The sequence below is a fragment of the Callospermophilus lateralis genome, chromosome 3 (assembly GCF_048772815.1).
Source record: "Callospermophilus lateralis isolate mCalLat2 chromosome 3, mCalLat2.hap1, whole genome shotgun sequence".
NCBI classification, from domain to species: domain Eukaryota; kingdom Metazoa; phylum Chordata; class Mammalia; order Rodentia; family Sciuridae; genus Callospermophilus; species Callospermophilus lateralis.
The window spans coordinates 101,489,491-101,506,478 of NC_135307.1; the positions used below are offsets into that span (position 1 = coordinate 101,489,491).

General features: G+C 32.4%; 1 protein-coding gene and 1 pseudogene across 1 annotated transcript in view; one reads left to right on the top strand and one right to left on the bottom strand.

The window, feature by feature from the left end:
- The window catches only part of Znf280d (zinc finger protein 280D), a 112,268-nt gene that overhangs the window by 45,878 nt on the left and 49,402 nt on the right, over positions 1 to 16,988 (bottom strand). The window contains 4 exon segments of the mRNA XM_076850833.2: positions 4,735 to 4,881; positions 5,838 to 5,938; positions 6,570 to 6,727; positions 10,134 to 10,357. Coding sequence (XP_076706948.2) covers positions 4,735 to 4,881; positions 5,838 to 5,938; positions 6,570 to 6,727; positions 10,134 to 10,357 — 630 coding nt within the window.
- Positions 14,029 to 14,432, top strand: LOC143395450 (ran guanine nucleotide release factor pseudogene; annotated as a pseudogene).

The window sequence follows — 16,988 nt, forward strand, 5'->3', positions numbered from 1 at the left end:
CCCAAGAGAAATCTAAGTCCCTCTCCCATAGCTAGATAATAACAATGCTAGACTCCCTGATCCAGTGTTCTTCCTACTGTATAATATCAACTGAAATCTTTACACATTTATTCTCAATAATATAAAAAATATATTTCATATACACATGCTTATAGTATATAGAAATTTAGAATAACACATGCAAAATATCTTCTTCAAAGCTGTATCTCTGCCAGACTATTTCCCTTTAAATACAACCAACTCTTCATAAAATTTAAGGTAATACTTCTCTGAGGTAATGTACAGAGAAGTATCTAGCAAAGTTACTAGCATACAGCAAACATTTCATTTAAAAAAAAAAAAAAAAAAAAAAAGCCAGACATAGAAATACAAATATCACATGTTCAGCTGGGTGTAATGCTCATTCCTGTATTCCTAGAATTTGGGAGGCTAAGGCAAGAGGATTTCAAGTTTGAGACCAGCCTCAGCTACTTAGCAAGACCCTGTCTCAAAAAATGAAAAGGGCTGGGGATATAGCTCAGTGGTGAAGTATACTTGGGTTCAATTCCCAGTACCCTCCCCCTGCAAAAAATCACATGTTCTCACTCATACATTCAAGATAAAAAAGTTGATCTCATGGAAGTATATAAAGTGGTCACTAGAGGCTAGGAAGGGTGCAGGGATAGGAATGAGGGAGATCAGACACTGGAAAACAAAACACTTTGATAGGAAGAATAAGTTCTAGTGTCCAACAGAATGGTAGGGTGACTATGTTTATAATAATTTATATATTATTATAAAGAGCTAGAAGAGAGTTATGTGAATGTTCCCAACACAAATGATAAAAATGTTTGAGGGAAATGCTAATTACCTTAATTTGAACTTATACATTGTAAACATGTATTGAATTATAATTCTATTTCCAATGTACAATTGTTATATGTCAATTAAAATTTTAAAAAATAGAAAATAGTTCTTCACAATGTCCAAAGCAATATGTAAGAATAACATGTTAGAATAATTTTAGCTGTATCTTAAGACTAGCAGTGTAGTGCACTATCTTATATCATAGATATAAGCAACTTAACACAAATTCACTTATAAAGTATTCAAAGAGAGGAGGAAAAAAGAGAGAAAAACTTGGCCAAGAAACAGATACCAGAACAACAGGACAGAACAAAAGTTCACTAGAATTCATTTCCCAGAACTCTTTACTAGAATCACTTACTAGGTTATCTCATCCAGCTTCATGATGTTAAATACCACCTACCCAAATGCTTATTTGGCAATATTACTTGACATCTTATATGCTTCTCAAATCAACATGGACAAAACTAAACTCTAGGTTTCCTATATCTCTCTCCTACCATCCTAAATCTGTTCCTTGCTCAGTTTTCTCCATAGCTTAGAATATTAAAACTCCATTCTTATAAATGCTTAAGACAAAAATCTCAGTGTCCCCTCCTGCCCCCCTCCTCTCTCTTTAACACATTAATAAAACCTGCCAACTTCACTTTCAAGACTACTGATAACATTCTTATTTGTCATTACCTCCAACCACTGCTACCATACTGGGGCAAGTCACCCAGACTATGGTTTAAAAAAAAAAAAAAAACTTCTATCTTCCTTTCATGTCTTTTTCTGCCCTGTGATCTATTCTCTCCATGGTTGTTGGTAATTCTTGAAATATGCTAGGTCTCTCACTTAAAACCTTTCAGGAGCTTTCCAAAGTCCTGACTCTGGGTCCACACAAATTGGCCTGCGTTCTATTGCTACAACCTTATCTCCTACAATTCATCCTTCTTAGTTAGTTAACTCTGCTCCAGCTTCAATGGCCTCCTTGCCAATCTTATTAGTAACTCTGGTTTATACTCACTTCATTGCCTACATAATGTTACCTCTCCCACATGGCTTACTCCTTAATTTCCTTTGAAGAGGCCCTTTAATGCCCATGCTGTACATAAAAGAGCAAACCCTCCTCCCCAGTGCTTGGCACTCCTTATTTTCTACATTTATTTCCTACCCACAATACTTATCACCAGCATATACAAACACATATTCACACAAATTTATTATCTTTCTCCATTACAGTACCAATTCCTAAATCACACTGCTATATAATACCTAAAACAGTTCCTGAAATACAGTAAGGCATCCTAAATAAATATTTGTTGGATGAATAAATAGTGAAGCAGAAAGCAAGAGACTAATGCAGAAAAAATATATGAGCGGCAGGTACAATTTAACTAGTTCAAAATGACTGCTACTTCATTCAATGCACATTTATCCAAAATCCTGAGATAGAAAACATCAATCTATAATTCCCTGAGGTGGACTCAAGTCTTGCACATCTCTGATGTTATGTACATATGCATTTTAATGTGCTAAGGGTGATGAAGATACAGTATCACAGTTTTTAATAACAACAATGTTCAATCAAAGATATAATGATCTATTCAGAGTATAGAAAAATAACTGTACTGAATTTTTTGAGAGTCTTGAGGGATTTAAGGGTAATTCTTACTATATGTAATTTCTACCTTTAGATCTAATGCCAATGTAAAATCAACTCCGTGACAGCAGTAAAAACTAGTGCTCCAAAGTCATGTTCTGTCTTTGCCTTTTATGAGACAATGCAACATTAGGCAAGTTACTTTCACTAAAACCCTGTTTCCTCATTTATAAAACATATATAGGTTGTGAGGATTAAGTACCCTGATAACATATGGTGATTACTATATGTTAACTGCTTATTGTTTTATCTAATAAGCTTTTTTAATATATCAGAAATTCTTAAATTATTTCATAAAAGTCACATAAACTGGGTTGTTTGCTCTAAAATTACTCAAGACATAACAATATAATCTTTTAAAGAAACAATTACAAGTGAGGTCTTCAACATAATAAAATGAGACACAGAATCAACAATTTTTATTACCTGATATTGTACTGTCATCTGTTAAAAGTTTATAATTCTACTCAGTGAAGGTTTCCCAGTCTTTCATAAATAAGTATACAAATTATAAATACATTGGAGGATGCCTGATGATCCTTCTTTCTTACTGACAGATTGCCCTATCTTTACTGCTGGCTATCTACTTCCCAGGCACACCCAAACAAAAATTTTAAAAGTTAGGAACCCATGGCAAGTCAAGATGGCTCCAGGCATGAAGGTTTGATTTTAAATAACATAGCCTAGGCTGGTGACACAACTTAGTAGCACATGCTCAGCCCTACACCACAAAAAATAAATAGAATACATTGTATACCCCACACACTGGCTCCACACATCTTATCATTATTTTCATGTCTATAACTCAATGTAGAGCTTAGTAAAGCATCTGGGGAAAGTTACATTAAAAAGCCTCAAAATAAAATATACCTTATACCTTACTCTCCCTTTTAAAATTAAAGGCTAAAGATGAAATACAGAATACCAAGGACAATGTTTCCCAAACTCTTTATCAAGAAATGTTAATAGGTATGTTCAAATAAAGTGTTCAATGGTCAAATAAGTTTGGGAAATGATACATACTATATCTTTTGCTTGGAGATTTACAATGTCCATTAGCATATTAAAAGCTCTGAGAAGTCCTGTTTTAAAAAACAGACAAACAAAACTGTTTAATTTTTTAAATCCAGGCATTTACCAAATTTATTTACCCCAGTGACAAAACTGGGAGAACCCCCATTAACACCTGTTGGAATACTGTTGGGGGACCATCAAATAAAAGATCTTTCCAGAACTTCTCAAGGATGAGTGGTATCCCAGTCACAACACCGGCGATCCCAAATTCATTTGGAAATACTACTTTTATCATCTTTCCCAATTAAAAATTACTACCTGATTTCATGATTATCTAACAACTGCATCTCATAGCAAGGTGAGTACCAATGGTGAATAAATTGGTGTGCCAGTTTAATTCATAATACGGAAATGCTTAATGAGTTGGAAAAACCTGATTATATGATCAGGTGCAATAAATCCATTAGGTTCTGATTTTGACAAAAACACTGTTGCATCAACATTTTTAGCACAAACAGGGATAATTTAAGTGCTTCAGGAAAAAAAAAAACAAAACACAATAAGCTAACATCAGAATTCCAAGCACTAATGCTGAGTTCCAAAAATTAAATAGCAGAACTGGCAGAAGTAATCCAGGAAAGAAGTTAGGATCTAAACACAGTTCTCTGGCAGAATTCATACATCAATCCATCAACAGCTTCCTTTGCCTTGTAGCTGTGAAGGATGAACCTAGGTCAATGACAACACATTTTCTCATAATAACAGAGCTTTAGAAAGTGGAAATAAAGTTTGAAAAGGAATAGGAAAACAAGGTTATGTATCCACAATCTTTTTTTTTTTCTCAGTTCAAAGTAATATTCCCCCCATCCTGCTTCTTGAAAACTCCTTCAAAATCATTCCCAGATCTACTCTTAGGACCTAACTATCTGCCACTTGCTTATTTCACTCACCTTCTCTCTTCTTTTTTCCCCCCTCAATCCTTGGTTGCCTATTTCTAATCATTTTTCACAATTTTATTTATGGTCTTTATTTATGGTCTATACCATCACTGGAAAGGAGGTAAGGAAAGAACTGGAAGTTTCACAAATAATTCAACATAAATTATAAATTTAATTGGGTTATTTGGAACAACTCTGCTTCATTTGCAGAATAAAACTAATCAGTGTTTCAAGACTTAACCTGTTTTTTCATTAAGATAATATGAACAAACAGGAATTAGAAAATCTCACCTGATGTTTCATATAATGATGCATATAGGGTGTTGCAATTTTAATAACTTTGAGGCAAAAAGGACACAGCAAGTTCTTAGTGTTTTCATGGGATGTTCTAAAGTGAGTTTCCACATCAGAAAATGATGATGATCTATAATTGCAAACCTAGAAATAGAAAGAAGGTTTTGTTTGATTCAAAAATTTATAACTGATGTGCAATTACAAAGCAAATTATGGATCATTTGTTTAGAAGAACACTGTGTACTACTACTCTTGCTGATGCCTATACACCCAAAAATTCCACTAACAGAAGCACCAAAAAAAAAAAAAAAAAAAAAACCCAGAAATTATCTTTCAAAAGTAAAGAATTCTTCTCAAAACATAACTAGGTTGTGTGCTTTTTAGCAGATCGTTTATATATCACTGCCTTGACTGAAATTTTCAAGTTTTGGCACCTCCTGTCCTATAAAGTACTTTTTCTGCTACAAAAACAGCACTCTTCTTTAGACTGTAAATGGACCCCACACTAAGGTGATGGCAATTAATCTTATTTTTTTGTCTTCCTATTCCTTCAAATTCTGGAAAAATACTGGTCACAAAACATTTGCTTGGGTTCTTTATAACAAACAGCATTTCAAATTTCCCTTGTATACACCTACATTCTTCCCTATATGGTAAGACATGTCCATCTGTATGTCTAGCTGGGCTCTTCTTTGACTACCACAGATGTAAGCAAGCAACAGTCTGTGGGCCAAATGCAGCTCACTGCCTACCCCTCATATAATGAATGAGTTATGCCTTCCACTAATAAATTATTTATAAGAGGGACTTTAATTTTGGTAACCAATTTACCTAAATGATTAAAGAATAAAACACTGATATATTTTATGACACATCAAAGTTTTATGGAATCAAATTTCAATGTCTATATATAAAATTTTATTGGAACATGCCCTTGTACTACTATGGCAGAGTTGCTTGTTTCCAACAATGACAGTAAACCATCAAAACCTGAAATATTTCCTGAAAAAAAATGTATTGACCTCTGGTTTAATGGGCTTAAATCTTGTAGTTACAACAAACACACCACTTAAAAGAACACAATAAAAATGTGTATGTACCTGGCAGATATATGGCATTTCACCGGGTTTATGATTATCCTTCATATGTTGTAAAAGAACATGTTCTGTTTCAAATGATAATTCACAGATTTTACAAATGGCTAAAAGTGAGAGGGGGGAAAGGTATTACATTTTAAGATATAAAAAATTATTTTACAAATTTATATAAATAGTGGTAGTAACAGCAGCAGCAGCAGAAGTGATCAATCATATAGTTTGTTAACTGGTTGCCAAGCACATTCCTAAACACTTCAGCTAAATTAACTCACTTGATTCCTATAACAGCATATGAGGAAGGCATTTCCATTATCCTCATTTTTCAAGAGTTCATGTCTCAATTCTTATAGCTATAACAAAAGGAGGATCTGGTATTTAAACTCAAGCTACTTAGCTTCAAAATCTGATTTTAACTACAACCGTAGTTACTTAAAGTTTAAATGAAGAACACTGATTTCGCATTTGATATATATGATTTGAGGCTTCTGAATCCCCAACATGTAATGCCCAGATTATGCCAAGGCAATTACTATAATGAATTATTTGCCAGAGGGACTTTAATTTTAGTAATGAATTTTATTTCAAAATTTCTAAAAGTTAATACTTAATTTTTCCATTTTGCCCCCAAATTCCAGAGTCTATTTCTTATTTTTCTTACAGAGTTACTCAGGTTTTCTCAGAGTTTCTATCTTCAAATTCAATAATATTCAACATTTAAATGAAACTGTAACTTACTAGAAAATTCATGGGGCGTATGTGTACTTTCAATGTGACACTGCAGCTGAAATGGTGTGGGAAACTGACGGTAGCAGTGCTGGCAGGTGGTGTGGTTTTCCCAGCTTTCACTGCTCTGCTTCTCAAGTTCCAAATGATGTTTCATGTGGTTCATAAACCTATAAATGATTGTCAACAGGTGCAAAAATTCAGATTTAAAAACAAAATCTCACCAATAAGTCTCTGAGTCTTAATCTTAAAAAATACCAAGTATTACTCAAAATCCAAAATGTCTTAAAAGTCCTCTAGAAAAGAGTATATTTTAAATATTGCCTTTTCTATGTGGCTCAGTAAATTTTTTCAAATTTATTTCAAAATAATCAAAATATCACTCATTTTCTAACTCAATCATTACTTCAGATTATTTTTAAAAATTTAAGGTAAAAGAGCAGGCTTGTTTTGTATACCTTAAATACTATTTTTAGTTTAAAATAAAACACTGAAAGAAAGGAAACCCTACCACCAAAAGCAGCTAGAGTCATGAGAGAAATCTTTTAAGACTGTGAAGACATATAATAGATTCCAGCTGCTTAAAAGACAAATTACTGGTATTTTTACTTGTGTCTTGGTTTCTAAATGCATGTAATAGCAATTTTAATGCCTACAATTACAAGAACTTTTTTTTTTAATGATACTAGCTTACTGTTAGCACATACTGTTCATTTTAACTTGCAGACTGTGCCCTTTATAAGAAAGGTCCATTTTTCAGTTTTACATTCTGCTATTTCAGCTTCCCTAAAAGGCTCCTTATGAAAAGGAACTATGACCTTCAACAGCAGAGAGTGTAGTATAAATGAGAATACTTATTTAGAAGAGCTTACTGAAGCTTTTTGCTGAATTTGAAAATAAAAGTTATTCAATCAAAACAACAATTTTTGGACTGGTCAGCTATTTATAATTACTCGTTTTGAAGCCCTAAAAGAAATAATCTTGCAACTATTAACATTGATGATAATGTCATCAATCAGGATAACTATCATCAAGAAGGTTATAACATATATCTCTTCTTTTACACCTCTACAACACTACTCTTTACAGCAAGTTATGATACACCTTAAAATATCTTTCTTCTTTGGTTTTAACACAAGCTCTACAACATCTACCAAAAAAGTCCTAGTCAGTTAAGTATTTACATATGCAAAGCCAATATCTTTTAGCTCAAAATCATAAGCACTTAAGTATATTTATATAAAGAATCCTTTAATCAGCTAGTTATTTTTCTCAATTATTAAATAAGCCCAATCTGGAGTTCATATTTTTCAAATGAACAGATGGAAATGGGAGAAACAAAAAGGGCAAACTTCTTGGAATCATGTTCACAGAATGCAATATACCTGTTTTCATTGATAAGTGAGGGGTAAAATACTAATATCACAGTATGATAATAACAGAACAGAGTAGAAATCTTGAGCTGTATGTTTCTTACCATCCTTGAAAAATAATTTGCCTTCCCAGCTTTACTGGAAAAATTAAAAGCAATGTTACATAATACACTTAATTTTGGTTATGAGGTACTTTACTTTAAGGTTACATTTATCAGATAACCAATATATTTTAAATGCTTAATCACTGGATATTATCAAACAGAACATGCTGAAAATTTCTAAATATTCTGATAATACAGACCTATGTCTCCTGAAATAATTCCTGAAAAAAGGAATTTCCCATTTTCATGTTTGATATGAAATGGAAATGGCTAATCTTAAAAGCAAAACAAAAAACAAAAAAACAACTTGTTGCTAAAATAATCTGTAATATGATATGTGTCATATTTAATTTGAACAAGGAGCTTAAATCAGTGAATCACACTTCCATGCTTATCATTGCATCTATTTTTTTAAATATATATTTTTTAGTTGTAGTTGGACACAATACATTTTATTTATTTATTTATTTTTATGTGGTGCTGAGGACGGAACCCAGGGCCTCACAGGTGCTAGGCAAGCGCTCTACCACTGAGCCACAACCCCAGCCCTCATTGCATCTATTAACATGATTTCTGACAAATTTTACTATTAAAATGGTAAAAATATGTAAATAGGTGGTAGAGTTCTATTATAGTACTGTTTCAGTGTTATATGTCAAAGCACAACTTCCCCTTTGTTAAAGAATGGGGACCACTAGCTCTTGATGGCAGTTAACAGTGTCACAAAGGAGGTAAAGCAATGAGAAAATTCATATGATATAAGATATGGGAAAGAACTTGGAAAAAGTTCTACCATAAAGCAACCATTAATGATTATTATAGGAGCATATCATAGAAGACAAGAAAACAAATAAATGCTGGGCCCAGACGTGAAAGTACGTGCTTAAAAATGCTATAGGTGATAGTTATAAAGAGTAAATGGAATATACACATATATATGTATGTTTGTACACACAAACACACACATATCTTGTCTAAATACACTGATATCTGCAACTTACTTTGAAATTAATTTAAAAGTCAGATAGTCTGAAGGAAGAAAAACATGATAAAGCAAGTACAGTAAAATATTAAGAATAAAATAAAAGTTGTAAGTGTGTAAGTGTCCAATAAGACTTAAATTTTTGATGAGTATTTGAAAATTTTTATAATAAAATGGTAGAAAATAACCTTATGTACTGTAAATGTCATGCCATATAATCAATGAAAAATATCATTCAATATATCTTGTTATTTTGTTCTTGTTACTCACTTACATAAGATATCTTTATAGTATGTCACGTAATGCAAAAATTCCAAAGTTTCTAAAATTTAAAACATTTGTGTACACCTCTTCAAAATTTCATTGTGAATGAAATCTCTAATTGTTAAAGGTGTCAAATTATAAAATCAAAGCAGACACATCTCCTAGAAATGGTATATCTTTAAAACACATTGCTTTTGGCTGGGCTTGGTGGCACATGCCTATCATCTCAGGGGCTTGGGAGGCTGAGGCAGGGGGATCTCCGAGTTCAGAGCCAGGCTCAGCAAAAGCGAGGTGTTAAGCAACTCAGTGAGACACTATCTCTAAATAAAATACAAAATAGGGCTGGGGATGTGGCTCAGTGGTTGAGTGTCCCTGAATTCAATCCCTAGTAACCCCATCCCCCAAAATAGATGACTTTTCCCACTAGGTAAATGTTCTTAATATGAACTGAAAGCTTTGAGCATTAAGATTAGCATAAAGAAGTTCAAAACTGGACACTTTTGAAGTGCTTTCTCCTATAACTGAAGAAAAATAAAATGTAAACTACCTAAAAGATTCACTGCTAAAACAAAATGAACTTTTTTTTTCTTTTAAGTGAAAATAAACTTTGTACATCTTAAGAAATGTGAAAGAGATACAAATAAGTAGATCCTGGTGTCAAATTCTAAAATACAAGAATTGACAAAAGCTTTTCAACAACAAACAAACAAACAAAAAGTCTGCCTTTGCCTATAGTAGAAAGTATTAAAATTGTTTATCTAGAATAGCATAGGAAAATGTAACCTAAAGATACAACATTTATATTTGTAGCATTTCAATTTTCAAATAGAAATAAAAATAAGTATTTACATACCTAATATTATTTTTTAGAATTTTCAAGCAACTGAAGCATTTAAAGGTTGTGTGAGTCTTCTGTTCTTCCTGGGCATCTCCTTCATGTTTTCCATAATAAAAGTCATTAACTAACATGATCAATTTTCCTTTCTCTGAATCAATAGTCTTATTTATATTTGCTGTATTTGAAAATTCTGTTTTAGCCAGTCCCAAAAAGTTATTTATCATGTCTGGACAACAATACTGAAAGAGAAAAAAATTAGAAGCCTTTTAAAAAAAAAAAAAGCAAAAATTATTCTGTGGTTACAAGTAAAGTCAGGCTATGTAAAACTCTGCTTGGTAATACATCTGGAAAAATAGTCACCAAAAATTTGTGGTGCACATACATATTCTAAAAAACTCAAATGAAAACACTTATTGTCTTAATAAAAAAAAATTTTTTTTTCAAAAAGAAATGAAAACCCTTAAACAGGACTTGGCTATAGATGTAATAACCATTCCTTTGCAATTTATCTGTTCAGGTGTAACTATTTAATAATAATTTGTTGCTTGGTCCAAAATTATTCATTTCACATCTATTTCGAGAGTACAGAAAGAAATATTTCATATGCCTTGATGCATATTTTTAATTATCAAGTAACACAAAAAATTTTGTAAAACCTTAATGGAACTAGACTTTTACACAACTAACCTGCTATTTCTTAGACTCAAGGTACTAGAAAAGGTATGGAATGCAAAGATATATAAGACTAATCTTCCTTCTTAAAAAAAAAAAAAGAAAAGAAAAGAAAAAAATCCACTTTTTTACATTAAGCATAAAAGAAAAGTGTTTTTACATCTTAAAATCTAGAATGCTAAATATCTGAAGAGGAAATTTATCTCTTCAGGAGTAAAATCACAATGTCACATAAAACGATTTTAATATGGAATTTATGTTCATATGTGAGCTTTTCTTTTTGAACAAGATAGAACTAATTCTATCTTTTATTTATTCATTGCACATAACATTCAGTTGTATAGTTTTTACTTAAAGGGCAAGCTCAGGAAGATGTGCATTATAATATTTGTTAAAATGCTAATTCCTGGGCCTCACTTCAGAACAACTAAGCTACAATGTCCAGAGATAGGGCCTAGAAGTTAATATATTATTTATTTTTTTTGATAGTTGTAGATGGACAGCATGCCTTTATTTTATGTTTATTTTTGTGTGGTGCAAAGGATCGAACCAAGTGCCTCATACATGCTACGCAAGAGATCTGCCACTGAGCTAGAGCCCCAGCCCTAGAAGTTATATTTTTTAACAAGTGGTAATTCTTTTACAACTTAAATGTTTTCTATATGTGTTATGTGTTAAACTGGCATCAACATAAGAAAATTTTAAACTCTTAATACACCTATTTCATTTCTAAGATAACAACATCCACTTCTACCATATGTGAAATGTTAGACAACTGGTGGAAAACTCTGTATTACAAGGGACAGTGGGCCTTTCTGGTCCAAGACAGACTTATAACATTTCTTTCAAGATTGCATTTTACTTATTTTGTTTTACTTATCAATTTATAAATCTGAAAAGAAAAAACACACACACACACAAAATCTAAAATAAATACAAAGAAAAAAAATACTAAGTAAAATGGGCCACAAATAAGTGGTATAACTAACCTATGTTAAGGAGTTGAGGTTTCACCCATATGCAAAATTAGGACAAATAGATTAGTTCTCTAATACAACATGAATCTCTGTAGTCTTCCATTCAGAATAAATTATAATTGAAATAGAAATACAACATAAAAAGGGAGGTAAGAAAGGTTTTGCTATTTATGTTCCTATATTCTTCTTGCAATATCACATAATATCTGAGAGCTCAAACTTAGGAAATTCAGACTATTTCTAAGGAGTTTTACAAGACTAAGTTCCTTCTTTTAAAAAAATGCTACTTTCTACTTTAAGGATAAATGAAGAAAAACATGGTAGGGAATAAAACAACTAGCATTATTAGAAAAATTACTCAAAATGTGTATCTTCTTACTACTACTAATATGTATCACTGGCACCATTTTGACAAACAAAACTCTTCACTTATTTGCAGGATTCCTTGGAGGAAGATCTCAAACAATGAGAAGTTATAATGCACAAAAATAAATAATAGAGGAAAGTCTTCCTAATAAGAAATACAGATTATTTTGTGTCCCAAACACAAGATCTGGCTTTTAGTAGAAGTTATTTTGAGTCATATTTAGCACCTGATTATTTTCTGAAATCTACAAAATAGTTTATGAGAGAGTATGTTGCAAGGTTTATATTCTCCAGAAATGTCTAATTTGAAATTAAAGTTGACCTAGAGTAATAAATTACAATATATATAACATATAATCAATTACTTCCTGTTCTTTTTTTTCTTTTACAGAAAAGATAGGATCAGATTTTTAAAAATTAACATACAAATCTTGTTCACAGTAACTTTAAAAAATTGTTTTTAAATTGTAGTTGGAAACTATACCTTTATTTTATTTACTTTTATGAGGTGCTGAGGATCGAACCCAGAGCTTCACAAGTGCTATATGAGTGCTCTACACTGAGCCACAACCCCAGCCCTCACAGTAACTTTTTTTAAGCAATATTTAAGATCCCTATGAAAAACAGCTGAATAATAAACTGCTGACAACCAAACATGGACAATGGCTATAGTGAATGAGGGAGAAGGGAAGGAGCAAAATAGCCTACAGGAGGGAAAAAAAAATAAAAAGACAGGCAAGAAAGAAACTTAAGAAATGAGCACTAATGACAGTGAACTATGGTCCAAAATCAACTGGTTATCTTTTGTTCAGCTCCTGGACTCTTTTAGTTCTCACCCTTTACTACAACCCTTCACATAGCCTTTATTTTCCTGGGCTGGCTAGTCTACAAATATTAAATGCCTTTAATGCTATTCTCATCTTTACATTTCCCAATACATAGGTCATCTTCCATAGCTTTGTTAGTGCCCTAAAAATTTAGGTAGAATTTTCAGAGCAAAGGATATGGAATGCAATTTTTAAATAGTAAAATAGGACTTCTCATACAAACATTCTATATAAGTCAACATTTCCCCACTTATTAGGAATTCATCCAAAAGCCACCAACAACCAAATTCCACAAACCCGATTTTCACTGAAACTTAGATCCAGAGAAAATCCAGAGACCACATATACAAAAGCACTACCCAAAGCATCCAAGAAAGAAAGCATGTAGTCAGAAGGAGATCAAAGACAAAAGAATCCAAAAGATCTTAGAAAGTGTCAGTAAAGGGAGCTGGGAATATAGCTCAGTGGTACTGCACTTGCCTAGCATATGCAAAGCCCTAAGTTTGATTCACAGCACCGTAAAAAAAAACAAACTAACAAACAAACAAAAAAACACCACCACCAGCAACAACAACAGAAAAACAGAAATATGACAATTTAAATATATATCCTGAAAGAGGTGACATGATAGGCATATCCTGAAGTGCAAGGATAGATAGATAGATAGATAGATAGATAGATAGATAGATAGATAGATAGGCAAACGCAGATATAGAAGCTGGTCAAGAGCATGGCAGAAGAAGTAACCCAGACCTACTTTGGAAAAGGAAAGCTGAAAAGGCAGTGCTATAGAAAGAAGCAGACACATACACTGCATTTGCAGGAAGTCTTCTGCCAAGCAAAGAATTATATAAACCCAACTAGCAGGCTGTGAGACTATACTATAAATCTAGGCTCTCATCTAAACAAAAATACTTTCAGATAAAAGGAGGCTAATAACAGGAATATATACAATTCTAGTAAAACATCAGGAAAATGTTATCCTGGAGCAGATATAAGAAGAGACAGCAAAGCTGAGGAGATGTGTCCCCATGTGGGTTGCTTTTAAATCTCTCTAGTCCCAGGCCCATGGAGCCCACAAGAAACTATTCACTGTTTGAGGGTACCTTCTTCTCCATCCTACCCCCTGAGGCCATTGATGTAAGTGACCTCTGAACAATCTCACATAACCAAGTTTTCTGCCATTCAGTGACCAACCAAAGCCTGTTGGGGCAACGTTTGGAGCTCCAGGCCCAGGTGTGGGGTAAAGCAGCCACACAATTAACGAAGAATATAACACTGCACCAGGTCTTTCTGTGGCTGCCCCAGCACAAGACTGGTCTCTTGCTCAACTTCGATCAGGACCCCTCACCAACAACAGGTCATCTCTTGGACCTGGAAATCTGTCATCTCCACCATGAAGCCTGGATGACTTTAAACAATTGTTGACCAATCTGACACTTCATGATCCTAACATCTCTGGTCCCCAGTAAGAATGCTAAAGCACTGCATGATGTTGCTGAAAACTTAGAGACTGGGTTCTGAGAAGGGGAAAAAAGAGGCTGAATACCTAGGTTTCCTCTTCCTCTTCTTGTGCACAAACACAAAACATGCCCTTTCTACAGAAATAAACTTGCTTTAGAATCCCACCTCACCCCCAGGGAGAGATTAAGAAGTAGCACATCAAGGGAAAAAGGAGAGGGGAAAAATGAGTAACAGAGAGGTAAGATAAATTAGAGACAAGGATAGTAGTAAACAGACATTGCAAAATAAAAGAAGGGAAAGAGAGGCCAGTAACGAGAAAAGCAAGGTTTAAAAAAAAGAGAGATTAGGATTAGAGAGAAAATGACAGATATAGCATGCAAAGGAAAATTCATTTTGGACACACAACTGTATGGAATAAATATTTTAAAATATAATTCAGGAAAACTGTGCTAAAAAAACAAAGGAAGACACAAATATAAAGGCAAAAGAATACACTGTACACTAGAGAAGACTGACTCAAACTTTCCATAGTAAGTTATGTCACTATAAAATTATTAATCTTAAAAAATATTAGTCTAATAGATAGATAGATAGATAGATAGACAGACAGACAGACAGACTGGGATGTAGCTCAAAGGTAAAGTGCCCCTAAATCCCCAGTATCAAAAAAAAGAAAAAGAAACTTATTACTTTCTAGGTGAGACCCTCTGCAATTTAGTGAGACCTTGTTGCAAAAAAAAAAAAAAGAACTGGAATGTAGTTCAGTGATAAAGAGCCCCTGAGATCAATTCCCAGTACCAAAACACAAAGTAACAAAAAACAAACAACAACAAACACTAAACACTAGAATCAAAAACAAAATACTTTTTTTGAACATTTTAAAATGTTAAGGATACATTCATGATACAGTTATGAAAGCTAGATTCTTCTATATCACAAATATCAGCTAAGTAATGAAAGATATGGATTGAGATGTGATTATATATCTAGGACAGAATAAGTTGAATAAGTGAAGATAAGGATATGTAAAAAGTTTTATCAGTGGATACTAAACTACAGTTAGATAGGAATACAAGTTCTGGTATGCTATTATTACATAGTAGGGTGTCTATAGATAACAATAATGCACTGTACACTTTAAAAAGCCAGAAAAAAGGGGTGGGGATTATGGATCAGTGGTAGAGTGCTAACCTGGTGCGGTTGAGGCACTGGGTTCAATCCTCAGCACCACATAAAAATAAATGAATAAAAATAAAGACATTGTGTCCACCTACAGCTAAAAATTTTTTTAAAAAAAAAGCCAGAAAATTTGAAGTTTTCACCATAAAGAATTGATAAGTGTTTGCAGAATAAAACATTAAACAATGGACACATATCAAAACATCGCACCCCATTAATACGTAAAATTTTATGCTTTATGTACCAGTCAAAATTAATGTAAATAAAGACTAAAATTATAATGAATACTCTGGAAAAGTTTATATGACAAGCAAATAATTTACTTATTATTTTTAGTGTACCTCATTATCTATAGTATATCTTACTATATTATACACATATTTTCAAATTTCTACCTAATAGTAAAGAAAACAACCTACAGACATTTTTGCTAAAGAAAAAAAAAAAGTATTCATCAGCACTTGGGCTTTACTATAAGAGGTATGGTTAGAATACCAATTAACTAATGAAACAATGAGAAAAATGTCTAACTTTAAGAAATTCCTAAAGAATAAATGAAATAATGTATTTATTTAAAGCTTAGTTTTATGTTTGACACATGGAATCAAATAAATTATTATAGGATATTTTAATATTTTTCCATTAGGAAAAAACATTAACTGTGATATAATTAACTTTGATTTATCAAAAACTTCTATTTAGGTTTTTTTAAATTATTGATCTAAAAATTACATTATTTTATGGAAATTATATTAAATTTTAACTGAAATATAAAAATATAAAAGCTAAAAAGTAAAAAGTCCCCAGTTTTCTATTTTTTAATTTTTATGATCAACACATTATATTTATACATTTTTGAAACAATGTGATTTTTACATTTTTATGATACAACTGTGTGAACACAATCGAGATCCTCTTCTAATATGAGATATAGAATGCATTACTGTTAATTATACTCACCCTATTATGCCATAGAACATAAGAATTTTCTGTGCCTATCAAACTGTCACACTGTACCTGGTGACCAACCAATTTCTATTCCCTTCCCCCTCTACTTGTCTCCATCTCTGATGACCTCTAGTCTACTTGATTCTATGAGATCAACTTTTTAAAAGTGCCCACTGAGTGAGATCATGTAGTATTTGTCTTTCTGTGCCTGAAACTCTCCAGTTTTAAACATTTCCTTCCTAGATTTGTGACTATGCTTTGAGACTTCATTATTATAAACACATATATTATTCAATTGCATTCAATTTAGTTAAATAGTATTGCTTACACATTGTCCCATTTTATCTATCATAGAGATACCCTCCTTTCATAAAATGTTACAGTGTTCCATTACATAAATCTTTTAATATTTTGGTTATTTCCAGTACAAGTAATCA